The sequence below is a fragment of the Amblyraja radiata genome, chromosome 23, assembly GCF_010909765.2.
Source record: "Amblyraja radiata isolate CabotCenter1 chromosome 23, sAmbRad1.1.pri, whole genome shotgun sequence".
Taxonomy (NCBI): Eukaryota; Metazoa; Chordata; class Chondrichthyes; order Rajiformes; family Rajidae; genus Amblyraja; species Amblyraja radiata.
Window position 1 is genome coordinate 20,563,200 of NC_045978.1, and position 22,268 is coordinate 20,585,467.

Genomic DNA, 22,268 nt, shown 5'->3' on the forward strand with positions numbered 1-22,268 from the left:
TGGAAGGTTCTCCCATCTCCACAGAGGAACTCTGGAGCTCTGACAGAGTGACCATCGGGTTCTTGGTCACCTCCCTGACCAAGGCCCTTCTCCCCCGATTGCTCAGTTTGGCCGAGCGGCCAGCTCTATGAAGAGTCCTGGTGGTTCCAAAGTTCTTCCATTTAAGAATGACAGAGGCCACTGTGCTCTTCGGGACCTGCAATGCTGCAGAAATTGTTTTATACCCTTCCCAGATATGTGTCTCGACACAGTCCTGTCTCGGAGATCTACTGACAATTCCTTTGTCTTCATGGATTGGTTTTTGCTCAGACATGCACTGTCAACTGTGGGACCGTATATAGACAGGTGTGTGCCTTTCCAAATCATGTACAATCAATTAAATTTACCATTGGTGGACTCCAATCAAGTTGTAGAAACATCTCAAGGAAAATCAATGGAAACTGGTTTTTGCTCAGACATGCACTGTCAACTGTGGGACCGTATATAGACAGGTGTGTGCCTTTCCAAATCATGTACAATCAATTAAATTTACCATTGGTGGACACCAATCAAGTTGTAGAAACATCTCAAGGAAAATCAATGGAAACAGGATGAACCCAAGCTCAATTTAAAGTGTCATAGCAAAGGGTTTGAATACTTATGTAAATGTGATATTACAGTTATTTCTTTTTAATTACTTTGCAAAAATTTCTAAACACCTGTTTTCACTTCTTCATTCTGGGGTATTGTGTGTAGATTAATGATATAAAAAAAAAAGAATTTAATCCATTTTAAAATAAGGCTGTAACGTAACAAAATGTGGAAAAAGTGAAGAGGTCTGAATACTGTAAATTAGAATCAAATTGTAAGCCTATCTCATTAACCCGTCTTTCTTTTTTCTATAGATGTGGGTTGATCTGGTGTGTATTTCCAACACTTTCTTATTGTATCAGATTTGTAATTTTATTTTGTTTTTTATTTCCATATGTGTTAAATGGATCTTTCACTTTTCTTAGAAAAAGTTTCAGATGTTTTCCAACCAGGAGCTAAAAGAAGTTCAACAAGCTGTAAGATTGGGAAGTGACTAGAAGCAAAAGCAAAGTCCTTCAATTCTTGCTGCAGATGATTTTTAAAGAGGTAAATGTTCAGATGTGAAAGGCATTCAAGAATGCAATAAATTCCTAAGTACAAAATTTTAAAAAACAAAATCATAACACATATCAGAAAAATTGAATTTGTAGCATTAATATGACTGTGAACCCATTCTGCAAATATCACTATCGCATGAACTCATCTCTTTTAGTAAGTACTAGACTAAATGGATTCTAGGGCTGGCGGCTCAGTCACTCAAGCCTGTTGTGCTGGCAGCTCACTCACTCACGGCTGGTGGGCTGGCAGTTGACTCACGGCTATTCCTTGAAATTCCATTTCAAGCAGGGTGCAAGGCCACCAAATTCAAGTGCAGTTTCTTACCACTTCAAGCAGGGTGCAAGGCCACCAAATTCAAGTGCAGTTTCATACCATTTCAAGCAGGGTGCAAGGCCACTAAAGACAGCGAGTCATGACTCCTCGGCATCTGATGAGCGAAGGGGGACTCTGAGTTAGATGGCCAAAAATCACAGCCGTATGTGGTAGCGTTTTTTTCTAAAATCAATATAAAGTGCAAACAGGAAGTGGTCAAGATTAGACTTTTAATTAGATAGAAGGCAAGACAAAATTAATTGGCAAGGCAACTTTAATTAGGCAACACAGCTTTAGCATTTCCAAACCAAAGGCAACACAGCTTTAGCATTTCCAAACCAAAGGCAACACAGCTTTAGCATTTCCAAACCAAAGGCACACAGCTTTAGCATTTCCAATCCAAAGGCAACACATCTTTAGCATTTCCAAACTATATTTTCAAACCGCATTAAGGGCACTGACAGGTCAGTAAAACCACTCACAGTTTAGTAGACACGTGTTCAGTGTTATTCACAGCTCAGACCGCGAGACATGACCCTATCGCTCACCCATCTTGCAGAGACTGACTGAGGCACTCAACACTTCCGGGTTTTATAGTCCCTCCGGAAGGGGCGTGGCCTTCAGGAGAGAGAATCTCAACATTTTTAAAACACTAATAAATCTTTTATTTTTCATCGATGCGAAAAATCCTCTTGTCCTGCACAGCGGAGGGGGACTGTGTGAGTAAGATGGCCAAAAATCACAGCCGTAAGTGGCAGCGTTTATTCTAAAATCAATATACAGAACAACAGGAAGTGGTCAAGATCAGACTTTTATATATATAATATATATATATAGATTGTCTGAAAATTTTGTTCTGGGAGAAATTCAGTAACATCAATAAAGTAAAATTACTTTATTGATTTTTCTGAATTTCTCCTACAACATTGAATCTGCTGTGCTGTTGCTCATACAAAACTGGTCGGTATTTTGTCGTGCAGCAAAGGTATACCAGACTGTGATTATTGGTGATGGGGTCAATTAACTTACTTTATTGTATTACGTTCTGAGATTTTTTCTATTATTTTGGGATTTAAATTTCATTTCTTTCCTGTGAAAAAAAAATACAATAGTGGCTTTAATTTTTATATATTCTTGTTCATGTGTGCATAAATTTTACCTGTCATTTTTGTCGTGTCACCGATTTAATAGATTCTTTAGTTTTACTATTGAATTTCTAGCTAGTTGAAAAATTCAAGCTGGTAACAACAACACAAAAGAAAATTAGAAGCAAATAGGGTTGATTGGTTGTATTTTCTTTAATTTGATAGTGTTTCCTCACTTTTTGTTGGTAAGACTGATTCATCGTGGCTAAAAGGACACTGATAGCTCATGTAGCCAATAAGGCTGGTTACATTTCTGTTAATTTATTTGTAAATTTCCTTCTTTGACCTTTTAGTTTTGAATGCGGAATTAACCTAATCACAAGAATGAATTTGACTTCACAGAATAACACCTGTCTTGGCTGACAGCAAGTTCCTACATTTATATTATGTAACTGTATACGGCCTTGTCCTTGATATTTTGCAATGATTTGAAGGAGATTAGAGTATGGGATAATGAAAGCCCCTTTAATCATGTTGACTAATTTACAATGTTTAAATAAGATCTTTCTCTTTTTACCGTAGCAGTGTAATGTTAAAATTTTCTTAAAAATATATGAAGTGTCTCAGATGTCCCAAAAGTTATCAACTAATGAGGCATCACCCAATGGTGTCATTAAATTGTTGTTTCCGGGTTGTATTTTTTTTAAGGCAAATGTTGATTTGATCCAAGTTTTGAAAACTTACAACTTTCCACATTTACAGAACAAATATTCTGTAGGCAACTTCATCCATCATTGAAAGGCAAGTTCGTCCAGTCATCAACACTTTCTAATTTTCAGTGAGCTATTGAAAATGCATTATAGAGCATCAGTAATAATAACATCTGGGATTCAATTTCTGGGATAAGTTAAAACTAGAATGCTTTCTGTCTTTTGCTCCGTTGACTGCATGAATTTTATATCTAAAGTAAAGCCTTTTAAGATTTATTAAATGCCAGGTGTACAAAGTAAAATGCCCTTAGTATTTCTTGAACTTTCCTGCCATACTTTTGATTTTTTTATTTCAATTTTGCTTGTAACCCTCCAAAGATAGTTTTTGTTGGATAACTGACTTATTGCTGTCATAAACAAGTTTATCTTGTCGGATTAATTTGGGTTGCCAAATACTTTTGCTAGCCTGTGCTGCTTTTTAAACTTTACAAAGTGTTATGTGCCATCATTATAAAGATATCTGACAAATTATCTTAGAGTCTTAGTAAAATCAGTATCATTTGTTGTTCAAAGTGAAAATCTTCCAGTGATTAGTCACATGTGAAAAAGCCATACTTGGCATTGCCTCTTAATAGGACATTAAGGCATGCGTATAAAAGTAGGTATAATTAAAGAGGAAAGGTAGCAATGCCTATAGTTTTAGGGACATGTAATTAAAGGAAGTAAATAAAAACGTTAATTGAAAGGTTCAGCAGGTTAGGTAGAAACTGTGGAGAGAGAAGCAGCATTAATGTTTCATAATGTAATGAAGAAGACCCTGCATAGAAAAGTAACAATATTGAAGTACAGCGTTTGTACCTTTGAGGTTCACATCTGAAATGTGATGCAGCATTCCTCTATAATGTGGATTGATGTACACAAGAATATCAACACTCGAGGCCAATGATTAATTGATTTGATTGAACATTGATACTCTGAACATTGATTTGAAATATTCGCTTTGTTTCTTGCTCCACAAATTCTGCCTGAGTATTTGAAGCATTTTTTGGTTTTAATTTAACTTTGGAGGAATGTAGAGATTTAGAAGGATTGAAAGGCAGGAAGGGTGTTACTGAGCCATAGATAAATGTTGGAATTATTAGGTTGTGGTGTAACATTATTAAATGAATACTAATGAAAATGTTCTGACTAGTTTCCCTCATGCCAAATGATGTTTCTAGACTGACATAAAGAATACAAATCAGTTGATTTATCAGTGAACTGTCCTTTATATGTAACATTGGTTGTTTCCAGACTATTCCACAGTGCTTAGCCTGTTCTTCTGATATTGAAGAAGTCCCCACATTGAATGGGAGCATATTGAATGAAGTTCATCTGGATCTTCGGCATGCAGACACAAAGTTCGTCAAAACCGCGATGGAGTATTCCTCCATGATCAGGATGGATATATATGCAAAAACATAAGAACCTGAACATACACTGGGAGTAACTCATCAATTTGATTGATCATTGCTATTGCTCCGGTGACTTAGTAATCATCATTTTTGCCTCTGGGTGCTATGTCCATATATGTAGCCTGCTCATTTAGGTTACACATCTATCTTGTTCCACGAAGGACTAACAACATTGTAGGAACACTTTAAATTCAAGATGTTTATTCTCCCCTTTTAATTTCTATTTCATTTCATTCCCGATAGGAATCTCTTCATTCAATTGAGCTTTAATAAAATATATATGAATATAATATTCTTCATGGCGAATCTTCACTGTGCTCCCTCTGTAGCGAATATATCCTTTTCTAGTTGAGGAGATCAAAAATATAGTAAGAAATCATCACTCTCAAACTCTTGCCTTCCTAATTACCCGATGCACATGCTTGCTTGCCTTCAGTAACTTATTTCCTATGACATAAAGGAAACCACTCAGGTCATGGAGTCTTAACTCTCAAAGCTATCCCATTCAACCCATTCCATCATTAATTTCTCTATAACCTATTCTCTCACATGCTTTTCAGTTCCATCCTGATTCTCCTACCAAGCACGCACATTAGCCAATTAAGCTTCCAATCAGCACTTTGGGATATGGTAAGAAACTGGAATATCCGGCGGAAACCCATGCAGTTACAGGGAGAATGCGGCAACTCCACACAACACGAGATCAAAATTGAATTTGGGTCACTAGTGCAGCGAGGCAGCTACAATACTTGCAGCAGCACTGTATGATTGTACAAGGGTTGTCAGATTCTTTCAAACATGAACATATCTCAAACTCTCAACATTAAAAAAAACTACGTCTAATCTTTATACTGAAGTGAATAATCTCATTTTACCTCAGCATGTTGAAAATCTGAAATAAAATACTAGGACTGGAGCACTCAGCAGGCCCGACAGCATCTGGAGGTGTATGTATTATGTGCAGGCATTTACGAGTTGGTCTTGGCATCATGTTCGGCACAGACATTGTGGGCCAAAAGGCCTGCTTTTGTGCTGTACTGTTCTATATGTTAACAGAAAAGTCCAGAAGGTCCCACATTCAAATAGCATAGATGTTGCCTCATCTGCTGAATACAACATTTTTCGTATTTTTAAAATTCTGGATTTATTACATTTTTGGTGCTATTAGTGTTTATTTCTGCCTATTGAGTTGCAGGGTCAAGAATCTTGGTGTGTTTGTGGAGAAGTTTTGCCCTTGACCAAATTACTGACATATAGAAAATCTAGTAAAAACAAAATGTTGGAAATACACAGCAGGTCTTAAACCTAAAATATTATTATTGTTTTTCTCTCCACATACTTTGTCTGCACTGCTAAATATTTCTATATTTAAAAAAAATATTTTGTTGTACTGCAATCAAGTCTCTGACATTGTTTTGAGTGGCATTGTTAGTTGTTCTCCACGATCCTTACCCCCTCCCAACAAAAAAAAACTTCCGGCGATTACGTGCGGCGCTTACGGGTCACGTGTGCTGCGTATAATGGCGCTGGTCCTCTGGTCGTGCTTGGTGCTGGTCGCGGCCTCGTGTCGAAGGTGACCGCGGATCAGACCAGAGCCGTGCCTATCCCGGAGCAGAAGTCGGAGGGCGAGGGACAGTGGCGAAATCAACACCAGGAGCAGTTGGAGATATAGTGAGTAGCTCGGAGCCGCGGAACAGGGCGTTGGGCGCTTGGGCGCGGTGTAGGCCGCGCGCAGGCCCGGCTACAACCCAGTGCTGGTACGGCCCGAGTACCTCGGTGCTTGCACTTGTGATGTGTGTGGATTCCCCAAGAGATCGTAACCCATTTAACTGATTGTTTTTGGCATAAAAAGGCGCCGTATGCCCAGGGCAGTGTCCTACGAGAATCCATCCGCCTCAATGATCACCGTTTCATGGCCCTTGTATTTTATTTCGGATTAATCTGTATCATTTAATACCGATTGGATTGAATGAATTGGATTAAATATGGTCTCTTTGCACATGTGAAGGTGATTCAGATTGTAGTATGGACTTCTTTTATGAGTGTAATATTAATTATTCGGTTTATTGAGCTCCATTGACAATCTGGGAGAGTACATTCTTCCCAGGGTTTAGCTTTTTAAAGTCATTTTTAGTTGTACTTAAATGATTGCAAAGGTTGCCGCATGTGCCGGCTGGATGGTTCACATACGAAGGATAGGTTAAACGTTTGGAATTAAAATAAAAAAGAGGTTAGCCAGCAACTACAAAGAGAATGGAACGGAACGAGTTAAAAACAACCTTTTTATGTCAATGACCTTTAGTTATTTAAATTAAAAACTTCTCTGCTGTGCCACAATTAATGCTCGCATCCTTTAAAAGAAAGCGTGTTCACCTGTAATAACTTAATTGGTAAAGGAAGCATGAATCTTTTCTGGAACAAATAGGCTTATGAAATATATTAATTTAGTCCATTAGTTTATTTACTTTGCCTAGTCCCCTGATGTGTTTGACAGTCTATCATGTATGTTGAAACGATACTGATTTGGAAAATATTAGAGAGGATTGTGGTAATATAGTGATTGTATTTCTGAACTGATAATCAAGAAGTCACATTCAAATCTTAGCAGAACAGGCTTTTATGCTTAGTTAATTAAATACATTCGAGTTAAAAGACTGGTGTCAGTAATGTTAACTGGTGACTAGATTGTTGTTTAAAAGTTCTTCTGGTTCTTCTGGTTCAGTCTTTTTAGTGAAAGCTCCCTTTTCTACATAGCAACTTGATCAGTAAAATAACTTGTCAGTTGGTCAAAGGCAATTCATCTTGTTAATGATGACCATTGAATGGTGAATTTAAGAACTATTAAAATGTAAATTTAGCATAGTTTTAATCTCATTTGGACCCAATGACATAATGGGAAAATAAAAATACAGATTTTACTGATGTTTCTGCCTATAGAGCGATTGCACGGTAGGTCAAAGGGTTAAAGTGTGTGACCCACGGAGTCTCAAGTGTACTGGAGGACAAGCAAGCCTCCGGCATACACTTGACATACACACAACATGTACGTTCTTACCTGGAAAATACCGTCAAAATTGTCAGTTTTTGTGCTGTTAAAAACATCATGCCCTTGCAATTTCGACAGACATTTGGAAAGCATATGGCCGTGATTATAGATTGCTTCGAAGTATTTTGTAATAGACCTACGTTTAAAGGCGCACACCCAGACTTGGTTGAACTATAAACACCATAACGCCATCAAATGTTTGATAGGTGTAACACCATATGGAGTTATTTCATTTTTATTTGTTGCATGGGGGGGGCAGTGGCACAGATAAAACAATCACACTTTCATCTAATTTTTTGACCAACTGCTCCCTGGAGATGTCATTTTAGCTGATCGCGGTTTTGACATAAAAGATGATGCCGGATTTTATGGTTGTGAAGCAGAAATTCCTGCATTTACAAGAGGGTAAGCACAACTATCTGCGCTGGATGTGGAAAAAACTCGTGAAATTGCACATTTAAGCATTCATGTAGAGCGTGTGATTGGTGCTGTCATGCTGAAATACCTAATTCTAATTCATACTGTACCACTGGAGTACATGATAAACAGCTCTGAAATTCAAGTACCCTAAATAGATAAAATTGCAAGGATCTGTTGTGCACTTTTCAACTTAAATGAATCCATAGTCTCACAGTAGGTGCAGATATTTGGGCTTTCGTATGGGGCATATACGAACAATCAACTCTTACAAAAAAGTAACTTGGCTCATCAGGATTTACTATGAATGAAATTGTAAGAAATTGCCAAATCATTGAATCATAAACACAGAAGTAAAAGCACACTTTGTAATTTTAAGATGATAGCCAACTCAAATTCCATTCATCCTCACCTAAAATGTTTCATCATGCAATTTTGTCTTGTTTCCTTTGACTCTTTTATGAGTTCACTGAAAGGCCTGAAAAAAAACCCTCAATTCGCCACGGCAATGTTGAAATCAACAATCACACTTGATATATAGCATTTTTTCTCCCATTTTTCTTAGAAAGCACATTTTTATATCAATTGACAGTTTGTGTTTTTGTCACACACACTTGAAAGAAAGTACAGTTTACCTCAACAGCACACACTTGGTGTACCATTGGCATATAGTTTATACCTCAAAGAAAGCACCATCAATCTAACAATTCAATAAAAGCACACATACATGTGTGATTTACTTAGGCATACTTCAAAGAAAACACCTTTATGCCTTAAAGCAAAATCAAAGAAAGCACCTTTTTTTAAATTAAAGAGAGCACACCCAAATTACTTTGGTATCTTTTTTTTTAATGCTGTTGTTGTTACCTTTTAAAATTAAAACATAACAGACCCTCTGCCAAAAGGGAGCATACTCATGCTTGACTCTGCACAGATCAACATTTTTAATATTAAACTTAAATATTAGTTTGAAAAAGAAACTGGTGTGTGAAAATGACCACAAAATATTCTATGATGTAGTTTTATACAGTGCAAGGCTAACTTGGTATACAAATGCTAGATTTAGTATTTGTGAGAAACCTGTTCAGCACAACACTTGCAGTTCATTTTGGGAACTTTTCTTTGTGATTTTGTGAGGAGCTTTCAATCTCATTATTTTCTGGCAATTTCAGGCATTCAAAATGAAACCACGAAATAGGACATTTTGTGTTGTCACATATGATCATTTTCCCTCTGTCCACCTCCTGACAGTAGCACAATTTTTGTTCATCCTGGGCATCGGTCTCCATGACATACTTTTGGGAGGACTGGCAAAATGCTTACCAACAAGCTCCGGCAGCAATTCAACGGCTGCTGAGACCAGGACACTGCTTGTCCTCTAGAAGGCATTGCGTGGCAATAGTACGGGTCAAGTGTCAACCGTGCAATCGCCCTATTACCAACTATTACTAATGTAATACAAACTGAATACTGTTTAAGGAAGTATATATTTAGATGTGGTCAATATATTCATTTATTATGTCCCAGAGTGGTGAAATATTAAGACTTCTGACAGTCAAATTCTCAATGCCCCTTGTACATGAAAAGTTACACTGGTGTGCTGTATTCAGTTTTTGTGAGAACAGCAAGGACTGTGGTGATAATTTGTAATGATATTCCATATTGGTTTTTCATAGGATTAGGTAGAAAAATGTATTTAAATGAAATTACATATATACCATAAGTGTAAGCACACGTTAGACAGATGGTATACAATTTGGTTTTGGGGACTTTTTAGGATTCTCTATTTTATTCTTCACCTTGTGATATGTTTCTGATTGTTGGTTGTCCAACACTTCATTCTTGAGTAGATTTCTGGTTCCTGATACAGAAAGGTTTACAAAAAGTAGTAAACACTGCCCAGTCCATCATCAGCTCTGACCTTCTTTCCATCGAGGGGATTTATCGCAGTCGCTGCCTCAAAAAGGCTGGCAGTATCATCAAAGACCCACACCATCCTGGCCACACACTCATCTCCCTGCTACCTTCAGGTAGAAGATACAGGAGCCTGAAGACTGCAACAACCAGGTTCAGGAATAGCTACTTCCCCACAGCCATCAGGCTATTAAACCTGGCTCGGACAAAACTGATTATTAATAACCACTTTCTGCTATTTGCACTTTATCAGTTTATTTATTCATGTGTGTATATATTTATATCATGGTATATGGACACATTTATCTGTTTTGTAGTAAATGCCTACTATTTTCTGTGTGCTTAAGCAAAGCAAGAATTTCATTGTCCTATACAGGGACACATGACAATAAACTCACTTGACTTGATAGAAAGTTGGGAATCTTGGATACCAGGTGTTATTGCATTTAAATGAAAGTTCAGATTGAAAATGCAGAAGGGGAAATCATGCATTGCTAACAGCCAGAGGTTTTAATGGATTAAAGCAAAATAATTGAAATACTCAATAGATTGGGAAGTATTCTGTGGAGAAAGAAAGTATAAACTTTTCAGGTATCGGAAAGAACTGCAGATGTTGTTTTAAATCGCAGGTAGACACAAAATGCTGGAGTAACTCAGCAGGGCAGGCAGCATCTCTGGAGAGAAGGAATGATTCGGGTCGAGACCCTTCTTCAGACTTTTATAAACTTTTCAGGTTATTGACACTTTGTCAGAAGTGAAGGTGGAACTGGAATGTACATTGAACAGTGATTGATCTGAAATGTTTGAAGGTAGACAAAAATGCTGGAGAAACTCAGCAGGTGAGGCAGCATCTATGGAACGAAAGAATAGGTGATGTTTCGGGTCAAGACTCTTCAGACTGATGTGGGGATTGGGGGGGCGGGAAGAAGAAAGGAAGAGGCTGTGGGAGAGCTGGGGAGGGGAAGGAGGGGGAAAGTAAGGACTACCTGAAATTGGAGAAGTCAATGTTCATACCGCTGGGGTGTAAACTGCCCAAGCGAAATATGAGGTGCTGCTCCCCCAATTTGTGGTGGAACTCACTCTGGCCATGGAGAAGGCCTAGGACAGAAAGGTCGGATTCGGAATGGGAGGGGGATTCGGAGTGCTGAGCCACCGGGAGATCAGGTTGGTTAATGCGAACTGTGCGGTTTGCGATCTGAAATGTTTACTGTCCCTCTTCACAGAACGCTACCTAATCAGAGTATTTTCAGCATTTTCTATTTTAGAGTTCTAGCATCTGCAGTTTTTTTAACATTCAACTACACAATGGATGAATTATTAAAATTTTAAATTCTCATATTCATGAATCTGATTTTTCGTTCTTAATGCATTTTGTTTAGGGTAGCTTGAGCTTTAAACGTGTAATTTCATTATTCAAGCTGTGCTGTGATTTTGCCCTACTAGTTTTGTCGGCCATTGCTTTGGAATTGCGCAAGGCGGAATTTGCTCATATGTTACTGCCTTCACTTGAAAAGCAATCCGTTGAAAGCCAAAGAATACTATTATTACGTGGCTTTTCGTATTTATTTATGTTTCATGGCCAGGTCATCGCTGGTAAGACCGATTTACTATCCATCACGAATCTCCCTTGAGATAGTTGTTGTGAATCATTACCATCCTTATGATGAAAGAACTACTTCTATTCAGTTGGGAGTTCCATAATATAAATTCGGTGATTATGAAATGTAGGCAATTTATTTCCAAGGTAGGATGGTATGTGACTTGGAGGGAGACCTGCTGATAGTGGTATTCTCCTGCACCTCAATCACTTGTCCTCAGTGATAAAGGTTGTGGGTTTGAATGGGGCAGCTGAGGCAGATACTTCAGTGCATTCTGTTGATATCATGAACATCATCCACAGTGTGCTGGTGGTGGAAGGGATCCCAATCAAATAGACTGGATTGTAGAACTACCTGAATGCAACGGGAGCTGTAGTCAACCAGTTAAATAGAGTATTCCAGATATTAAACATTCCTGAATGTTCCTGGTTGCTGTGTAGATGGTGAAGGGTTTGTGGAATCGAGAGGATGATCATTTGTCACAATACACCCAGCCTGTGGTGAATGGCACAAACCAAAAGGAACTAATGTGGTTGGTTCATTTGGGCTTCTGGTCAACAATGGCCCCTAGAATGTTAATGGTGGTGGGGGGATCTTGGTGATGGTGATGCCACTGAATATCATGATTGGGTGTTTTGGATGATACTTTACCTAGCACAAATATCACTAACTGGTTGTCAGTTTGTACCTGCATGTTGTCTAGGTTTGTTGTCTAGGTTTTATTGCATAGTGTTGGGGGGGTTGTGAATGGAATTGAATATAATGCAATCATTGCCAACATCCCCCTTTTCTAAACTTATGGAGAAAGAAAGGTAATTGAATACAACTGTAAGACATGCCTTGGTGAACTCTTGCTGTATTTCCTGGGGCTGATATAATTGACCTAGAACAACACATTTTTAGTGCGAGGCATGACTCCAGCCACTAAATGCATGCTCCTAAATAACCATTGATTTAAGTTTCACCAGGCTTCCTAATTCCGCACATTGTCAAATGTTTCCTTGATGTTAAAGGCAGTAATTCTCTCTCATCCCTAGAATTCAGCTCCTTGGCCCATGTTTGGACAAAGGCTGTGATGTCTTAAGCCTGGCGAAACCCAAAGTGCATTGGGAGTAAGTGCTGCATGATAGCATTGTCGATGACACCATCCACTATTTTGCTGAGTGAACACAAACTGCTTAACCAGTAATTAGCATGATCGGTTGTCCTCCTTTTTCAGATAAAGAGAACATATTTGGCAGGTTTCCATAACATTGGATAAATATCAGTGTTATATCTATATTTCTCATGGCCTGTTTCCACATTATCTGTAAACTAATCTAATTTCAACAGCTTTTCCTTGCGTGTAGCTAGTTCTGGAAACATTTTCTTCAAGAAGAAAGTTGTGATGGATCATCCAATGGACATTTCTGGCAGAACTTAATTTCAACGTTTCATCCATTCTGTGTTGAAGTTGGAGATGTTTTTAGAGTCACTTAGAAACATAGAAACAGAAAATAGGTGCAGGAGTAGGCCATTCGGCCCTTCGAGCCTGCACCGCCATTCAATATGATCATGGCTGATCATCCAACTCAGTACCCTGTACCTGCCTTCTCTCCATACCCCCTGATCCCTTTAGCCACAAGGGCCACATCTCACTCCCTCTTAAATATAGCCAATGAACTGGCCTCAACTACTTTCTGTGGTAGAGAATTCCAGAGATTCGCCACTCTGTGTGAAAAATGTTTTCCGCATCTCGGTCCTAAAAGATTTCCCCCTTATCCTTAAACTGTGACCCCTTGTTCTGGACTTCCCCAACATCGGGAACAATCTTCCTGCATCTAGCCTGTCCAACCCCTTAAGAATGTTTCAAGTTTCTATAAGATCCCCCCACAATCTTCTAAATTCTAGCGAATACAAGCCAAGTCTATCCAGTCTTTCTTCATATGAAAGTCCTGACATCCCAGGAAGCAGTCTGGTGAACCTTCTCTGTACTCCCTCTATGGCAAGAATGTCTTTCCTAAGATTAGGAGACCAAAACTGTACGCAATACTCCAGGTGTGGTCTCACCAAGACCCTGTGCAACTGCAGTAGAACCTCCCTGCTCCTACACTCAAACCCTTTATATGTTTAATTGTTCGCCATTCAGGAGTAGCTGCGGCAAGACTTTGATCTGATTGTTGGTTATGAGGCATTTAGATCAGTTCATTGCGTTATGTCTGCTGTTAAGCATGTGTTGCACCTTCTCCAAATTTCCAACCAGATGTTTAGGTATTCTGGTGGTGTCACAGTATGCTTTGATCACACTCCTGATAATCAGCATCACAATAATCATAATCACACTTTATTAGCCCAGTACGTTTTGCAACATATGAGGAATGTCATTTGCCATAGAGTCATACCAATAAAAAACATCAGATCGCACAAAATACATTTTAACATAAACATCCACCACAGTGACTCCTCCACATTCCTCACTGTGATTGAAGGCGAAAAAAAGTTCAATCTCCTCCCTTCTTTGTTCTCCCGCGACTGGGGGCCTTGAATCTTCTGTGACGGGGAGATCTTGGCTCCCGTAGCCGGCTGCCTGACCCTCCTCATCGGGGTGATCAAGCTCCTGCATCGGGGGGAATCTCAGCTTCCCTGCGCCGGGCGATCTGACCCCGGGTTGGGGCTGGTCGAAACCTTCTGCGTCGTTTGGAGCTTCCCGACATCGGTCTCTACCCATACTGCAAGCTATTGGTTAAATCCGCAGGAGTGTCGAGCCCAGGCAAGGGATCGGCTCTGATGGTAAGTCCATGTCCCTGCGGTGGGGCTCAAAGTCAGTCCCGAGCAAGGAGTCAGCTCCATGATGTTAGGCCACAGAGGGGTCAGAGATACGATCCGGAAAACAATCGCATCTCCGGCAAGGTAAGAGACTCAAAAAAAAAGTTTCCCCCTCCACCCTCCACATAAAACAAACCAGAGAACATTGACACATACTTTTAAAACACTAAAAATAACAACAAAACTTTTGGCGAGGCTGCTATCATGCGGTGACCCAAGTGTTTGAACCAAGATTCCCTTGCTTGGGAGTAATGATGGATTGAAGGAAATGTCAAGCCATGAGGTTACAGATGATGCTGATGTATACCCCTACTGCTCTTGCGGCTTCATGACTTCTTATGATGCCATTTTTTAAATGGCAGGATGTTTTAAAATCTGATTGTATTACAATGATTGTAGTACAACACAGGATGAATGATTGTGTGCTGGTTGCTTCTACCAGTGCAGTTCGATACTAGGTTGATGAAGATAGCTTTGCAGTTTTTTCCTTCATGTTGGTTTATTCACAACCTGCCTCGGACTCGTTTGGCAGCTATAGCTTTAGGGACTTGGCCAGTGGCGGTTCTACCAAACCACTCATGGTGATTTCCATTGGTATCCTATCCATAGAACATTGTATAATCTCGATACAGTCAGTACTTTTGCCATTCTTTTTCAATATGAAATGCCAATTCATCATCTGAAGGAGGTGATCAGGAAGAGATATCCATGCCCATGTTTAACAATGCTATTGGACTGAATGGGGTCTGCATTCAATGTTGAAGATTTTTCAGAGTACATCCATTATGCCACTACTATGTGGGGCTGTCTTTAGAAATACAGTGTGGAAACAGGCCCTTTGTCTCGTTTGAAGAAGGGTCTCGACCCGAAACGTCACCCATTCCTTCTCTCCAGAAATGCTGCCTGTCCTGCTGAGTTACTCCAGCATTTTAGACAATAGACAATAGGTGCAGGAGTAGGCCATTCGGCCCTTTGAGTCAGCACAGCTATTCAATGTGATCATGGCTGATCATCCACAATCAGTACCCCGTTCCTGCCTTCTCCCCATATCCCTTGACTACACTATCTTTAAGAGCTCTATCTAACACTCTTGAAAACATCCAGAGAACCAGCCTCCACTGCCCTCAGAGGCAGAGAATTCCACAGACTCGCAACTCTCTGTGTGAAAAAGTATTTCCCCATGTCCGTTCTAAATGGCTTACGCCTTATTCTTAAACTGGCCCCTGGTTCTGGACACTCCCAACATCGGGAGCATGTTTCCTGCCTCTAGTGTGTCCAAACCCTTAATAATCTTTTATGTTTCCACAAGACTTCCTCTCATCCTTCTAAATTCCAGAGGAAACAAGTCCAGCCGCTCCATTCTATCAACATATAACAGTCCCGCCATCCCGGGAATTTTGTGTCTACCTTTGTCTCATCGAGTACGCCGGCCAGCTATCATCTCTTACACTAGCACTATCCCTACACATTAGGGACAATTTACAATTTTACCAATTTTGGAGCCGACAATATTAGAAGCTAGTTAACAATATAGAAGTTCGCTAACATGGATAAAAGAGTGTTCATAAGTTAAACGGAGCAGAATTAGGCCATTCGGCAAATCAAGTCTACTACGTCAATCAATCAAGGCTGGTCTATCTTTCCATCTTAACCCCATTCTCCTGCCTTCTCCCCATAACCCCTGACATCCATACTAATCAATGATCTATCTCTCTACCTTAAAAAATTCCATTGACTTGGCCTCCACAGCCTTCTGTGGTAATGAATTCCACAGATTCACCACATTCTGATTACAGAAATTCCTCTTTATCTCCTTCCTAAAGGAACATCTTTTAATTCTGAGGATATGACCTCTGGTCCTAGACTCTTCCATTAGTGGAAATATCCCCTCAACATCCATTCTATCCTGGCCTTTCATTATTCGGTAAGTTTCAATGAGGTCCCCCCTCACCCTTCTATACTCCAGCGAGTAGAGGTCGAGTGCCATCAAATGTTCATCATATGTTAACCCACTCATTCTGGGGATCATTCTCGTAAACCTCTGGACCCTTTCCAGCACCAGCATGTAATTCCTCACATATGGTGCCCAAAATTGCTCTAAATACTCCAAATGAGGTTATTGTGTAGAAGATAGAGTTGGAATAAATGGGTCTGTTTGAGACTGGAAAATATATTCCTTGGGGATCCCCAAGGATTGGTTTATGTAAGAAAGTGTGAGGTCATGTGTGTTGGTAAGGGAAATTAAACGCAGTCTATTGTTAAAATGAAAATAAATTGTATACGAGTTGTATAGAAAGCTATAGCTTGAATCACAAGAATCTAGCAGGCAGTTGAAGCAAGTGATCAGGAAGACCAAAGGCATTTATTGCAGAAGGGTTGGTGTTTAGAAATTGAAAACTATTATTAGTTTGTTGATGGTGCTGGTGAGGCTGAACCTGGAATGCCATGTGTAATTTATGTCCCTTCATTTCAGGAAGAATTACTAGCAGTGGAGGCAACAGGAAGAGATTCACCAGATGAATGGGATGAGAGGATGGCCCATCATACATGGCTGAAATTGTTCTTTTTTTTTTGCAGTTTGGAACAATGCAGACAATATTATTGAAAAGTAAAATATCCTATAGAGGACATTATAGGATAGATCTTGAGAAAGTCTTGAACAATGGGCAATCATTTATAATTAATGAAGATCCTATGCAAAGTATAACAGAATTGAAGGATGGCATTTGGGTCTTTGAGTCTTTGCTGCCACAGGTTCAAGTCAGAAGTATAATGAAGTTATCTTAATAGGATGTTCATGGGGAAACTGGCCAAGGTCAGCCACATGTAAAATTAACTTAGTTTTTCACTCCTCGTAGATGCTGCTTGATCTGGATATTTCCAATGAGATTCTGCATTTCATGGATTCAATGTGTTTTTTTGTTTTTTCTACTTTTGGTACAGTTAGAAAGAGCAATAAACAAACTGCTGGTGGAACTCAGTGGGCCAGACAGCATCTGTGGAGTAAAATTGTTTTGAGTTTAGAGATGCAGCATGGAAGCAGGCTCTTTGGCCCAATGTCCATGTTGATCATCGATCACCTGTTCACACTAGTTCCAGCTTTGTTCACCTGTTCACACAAGTGACAGCTTTGTAACATGGAATGGATCAGTGTGACGTAGATCCAACTAACAGCCAGCTGTAATACTGTGCAATAGATTTCTCATGAAGGAGTTCTAAAAAGAAAATTGGCATTTGCTTAAGATTTGTGTGTTGAAAAGATTAACATTTCCCTGTAATTAATTCAAAAGTTTTGAAATGCATTACAAAAAAACACCCACAGATTTGATATTCATCTATGGGGGTTTGTATTTTAGAAATCTCCTTCCTTGGATGTTAATTCTATTGTCTTGACCTATTATTGAACAAGAACGTAGCATTAATTTGCACTGAAATTTCCTTCTTCTTTATCTGTTCCATTATAATCTTATCCTCAGGATAAGAGATTAATGGAGCAGTTGAATAGGAAGGATAAGAGAATAATTTACTTTGGAACATTGATTAGTATATCATCCATACAAATTGGTAGCTGGAGTATTCTACTCAACCCTGCAATCTTGCTGTGCCATTGAATGAGATCATGGCAGATCTGATTATGACCTCAACTCTATTCCTGCCTTCCCCATGTAATTTTTCATCCCCTTGTTTATGAAGAGTCTATCTTGTACTGCTTTCGGAGGCAGATATTTAATTACCAGTTGTCAAATCACTTGCATGATGATGTTGGAGAGGACTAAATGTTCATTGTGAAGTTTTCTGAGATTGGAAACTTATTTTTAAGCATAAATAAATCCTCCTAGCTGAAAGTTTCTTTCTTTATCCTTATGCCAGACAATATTGTTTGAAATTTGAATTATCTTAAGTAAGCCACCATCAATCTAACAGGAACATGCATAGCTTGAACACTCACACTTTTAACAGAATCCCATTTTCCAGATGTTCCTTAGCCCACCAACAACCTACTCCCAATCAACGTTCGCAAATTTCTGTCTTGTGTCATCAAAGTCTGCCTTGCCCTCAATTTAGGATGTTATCTTGTGGACCTGCCCTGTCCTTGTCCAGACTTTAAAGCTAACAGAATGCTGGTTGCTGGTCCCAAAGTGATGTCAATTGATGCAAACAGAACATGCCAAAATTAAATTTGGATATTGTATGGAAATGTTGCTAGCTAGACTATTTGCATGGAGCACTATGCAGTTTTTATACCTGGAGTCTACTTTAGGCACACCAAGAAAGCCTGGTTGCAAACTGGTCGGAGTTGAAGGAGGAAGTCATCACATAGCTGAAGCTAAGGACAGACCACTGAGTGCTATTCTACACGGACCAAATGCTCATCAGAAATCAATTGATGGTTGCAATGCTACTGGTACTGGTTGGTCATTTTGATCCTGCGCCTCTGCTTTTGCCAACAAGCTCCAGAATAAGCTCATTGGATTCTACTGGGCAAGAGGAAACACTGGGCCTCTGTTGTGGTCTGAGCCTCCCAATTAAGTAGGGCAACGTGCATAAATATCTAGGTGGCAACTCTGCTTCATACTCTGCAGATATATTAGTTCATAGAGCAGCTTCACTGGTGGCATGTGGTGGCAAGATTTTTCCCCTACTGGGCAGGCTTTACCTTCATGCAGCTTTCAGTGTAGACATGGCCACAATTCTCTGAGAAGGTCCTGATTAAAATAAAATAAAAGTATAGCAAGTTGTTTTAGAATTCAGGACACAGTTTCTCTCTGTCCGAATGATGCCTCCCTGCTCCCTAATTGTTGCAGAGTGGTTTGCGCTGGCTTTTGGGCCAGCTGGGCTTGGACGCAGACCGATGGTGGAGAAATGAGCCACTTGTACCTGAGCGTTATGGTCAGAGTCTTTGACAGTTCTGCCATAGTAAGTATTGAAGGAGTTTGAGAATGGAGCAGTTCTGAGTCAGAAGGTTTTCTGGAATAAGTGAACACATCCTGGCTGAGGAGAATATTGATTTTAATTTAATGTTTTTGATGTTGCAAATACATTTTAAAATTGAGAAAAACATTAGAAACCCATCTGGTTGCACTGATTAAGAGTAGACTGGTAAATAGCCAACCAAAAATAAACTTCTGAAGGAACTCAGCTCGTCAGGCAGCATCTGCAGATGTGCTGAATTCCTTCAGCAATTTGTTTTTTTTTAAATTCCAGATTCCAGCATCTGCAGTATTTTGTGTACCAGATCAGATTCATCCCGCTTTTTACGAACAGGGCTTAACTTGGCAATTTTCCACATTGTTCACTAGATGTTGGAATCTTGCATGTTGCAACAACTTGTCAAGGTGCACATTTCTGGAGTGTAGGTCTTAAATATTACAGTTGGATTGTTGCCTGGTCCCATAATTTTCACTGTGTTGAGTGATCTCAGACATCAGCTGTGTTAGAATTAATAGTACATAAACGGGCCTTTCATGTAAATACTGACCATCAAGTATCTAACTGCACTAATTCCATTTACGAGTTGTCGGTTCTTAACTTTTTTCAAGTGCACCTCCAGATACTTTCTCAACATTGTGAGAGTCTGCCTGTATCTTCTCAGTAAGTATATTCCAGACTGAAAACACCCTCCAGATTAAAAAAAAAAAAAAATCCTCAAATCCCATCTAACCCTCTTGCTCGTCACCTTAAGCTTTTACTGCTGTTTTATGACATCTTAATTGTGGGAAAAGTTTTCTCACCATCCGCCCTATCTCTGACCATCACAATTTTGTATACCTGGGTCATGTCCCACCTCATTCTCCTCCGCACCTAGCAAAATGCTCCCAGTCTTATAACTGAAATGATCCGTTCCTGATAACTGCTGGTAGATCTCTGCACTCAGTCCAGTGCTTTTGCATCTGTGCTATAGTGTGGCAAATAGGACTCATCACAATACTCTGACTGTGGATTTTGTTGAATCAAATTTGTTGGAGTCCTGCTTCTGAGATGATTTCGAAAGGCTGTGCTTGCCTGAGGAGTCAATGGTATGAAGCCCATGGGATTATGACTGAACATTGTCAAGTCAGAATCCCGCCTAAGCATGTGAACTTTAAAAAAAATAATCAGTGTACTAAGGGGGATTGCGGGAATCTGTCCCTGTTAATCCTGTAATACACATTACTTTAAAAATGTCAATTTTGGCAAAGCAAGCTCACTTATGAATTAGCTTTTAGGGTTTGAAATTTTTTATTTGTAATGGTGACAGGGAGAATACTGCTTACTTCAAATTTGCAGATGAGTTTTACCAGACCCAAGAAGACCATACTTCTTGCCCCACACTGCTGCCTTTATTTGTCATTCCATCCTTCATTGCTATTCATTTGGCTCTCAGAGATACTGGAAATCCATGATTAGTTTGATTTGTATATCCAGCCTCTGGTCTTCCCAATTTCCGGTAGCATGTTGGAGATTCTGCCAAGTACAAGATTGCTGAATTGTTGACATGCCAGGTCAAAGGTCACACTATTGCCCTTTGTTGGGCACTGGCAATACTATTGCATAGTTTAGTTTATAGATACAGCGCAGTAACAGGCCCTTTGGCCCACCGAGTCCTCGCTGACCAACACTCCCTGCACACTAACAGTTTCCTAACACACTGGGAACAACTTCCAGTTGTGCAAGCCAATTAACCTACAAACCTGTGCGTCTTTGGAGTGTGGGAGGAAATCCACTCGGGTCACGGGGAGAATGTACGAACTCCGTACATACAACATCCGTAGTCAGATTCAAACCCGGGTATCTGGCTCTGTAAGGCAGCAACTCTACCACTGCGCCACCATGTTACCCAGATTCTCTGCTCTCCAGAACAATTTCCTAGTCTAAAGTTTATAACAATCACAATTTTTTTAAACTAATTGCAGTTTTTGATCACTTTTGAAAGGCAGGACTTGTTTTCTTGTGTTTTTTTATGAACAACAAGGCATCCCATATATGTAAATGCCCTTTTCCCCCTTAAATCTCTTGAATTTGAAAATGATGTTGATTTGGTATATTTAATGTCAACTGGGAGATTAGGTGCCTGACATTGCCTGATACAGTTCAAAGTGCTGCACAGGTTATACTACTCAAAAACCAAACTGAACAAAATTTTCTCCAGTGTTTCTCCTCTGCGACAAGTGTCAGTTCCAAGAATCCACTTTGTACAAAACTAGAAAGTTTTTGGACTGAAGTATTCAGCGTCCTCTCCAATATACTGAAAATCCCATTGGAGCCAGACTCAAAACTGATAATACTGGGAATATCAGAGGCATGTAGTAAATTGACTGTTTTTCAGCAACGCTTTGTCGCCTATGGACTAATATCAGCAAAAAAACATACTTAAATTCTGGAAAAATGCTGGTCCCTCCAGTGAAGATGTGGATTACAGAAATAACGGACACATTACATCTAGAGAGAATTGGGTTTATCTTGAATGATAAACTGAAGCAATTTTTACAAATATGGTCAACTTTTATTGATTTTCTTGAACAACACAATATTTGAACACAAATTCAAAATTACTCATAGTGCTGGGTGAGCGGGCGTACAGGTGGGTCGACGGATATATCTCCCCTCTTTTTTATTTTTTCTCTCCTTTCTCTCTTTAATTTAATGTCCTTTTTGGAAAGCTTAAAATTGAAGCTGTTCACTGAGCTGTAAAATTGTCAAGTTTTTTGCACAAATGCTTCCAATAAAAACATTGAAACCAAACTAGGAGATGAGGATCAGGGCAATGGTGAAATTGTGGAAGTCTGGAAAACTGCAATCTGCATAATTGAAATATGAAG

General features: G+C 39.4%; 1 protein-coding gene across 8 annotated transcripts in view; it reads left to right on the plus strand.

Annotated features, from left to right (window-relative positions):
• Positions 1-22,268, plus strand: part of dido1 (death inducer-obliterator 1) — a 112,178-nt gene that overhangs the window by 3,961 nt on the left and 85,949 nt on the right. For 5 of the 8 annotated variants that reach the window (XM_033041695.1, XM_033041696.1, XM_033041698.1 and 2 more), the window contains one exon: positions 996-1,116. The exons of 1 other annotated variant lie outside the window; for it this stretch is intronic. In XM_033041695.1, coding sequence (XP_032897586.1) covers positions 1,102-1,116 — 15 coding nt within the window. In that variant the 5' untranslated portion in view covers positions 996-1,101. Of the gene's footprint in view, positions 1-995; positions 1,117-6,167; positions 6,361-22,268 lie in introns of those variants that run through there. 2 more of the 8 variants (XM_033041699.1, XM_033041700.1) reach the window with 2 other exon arrangements.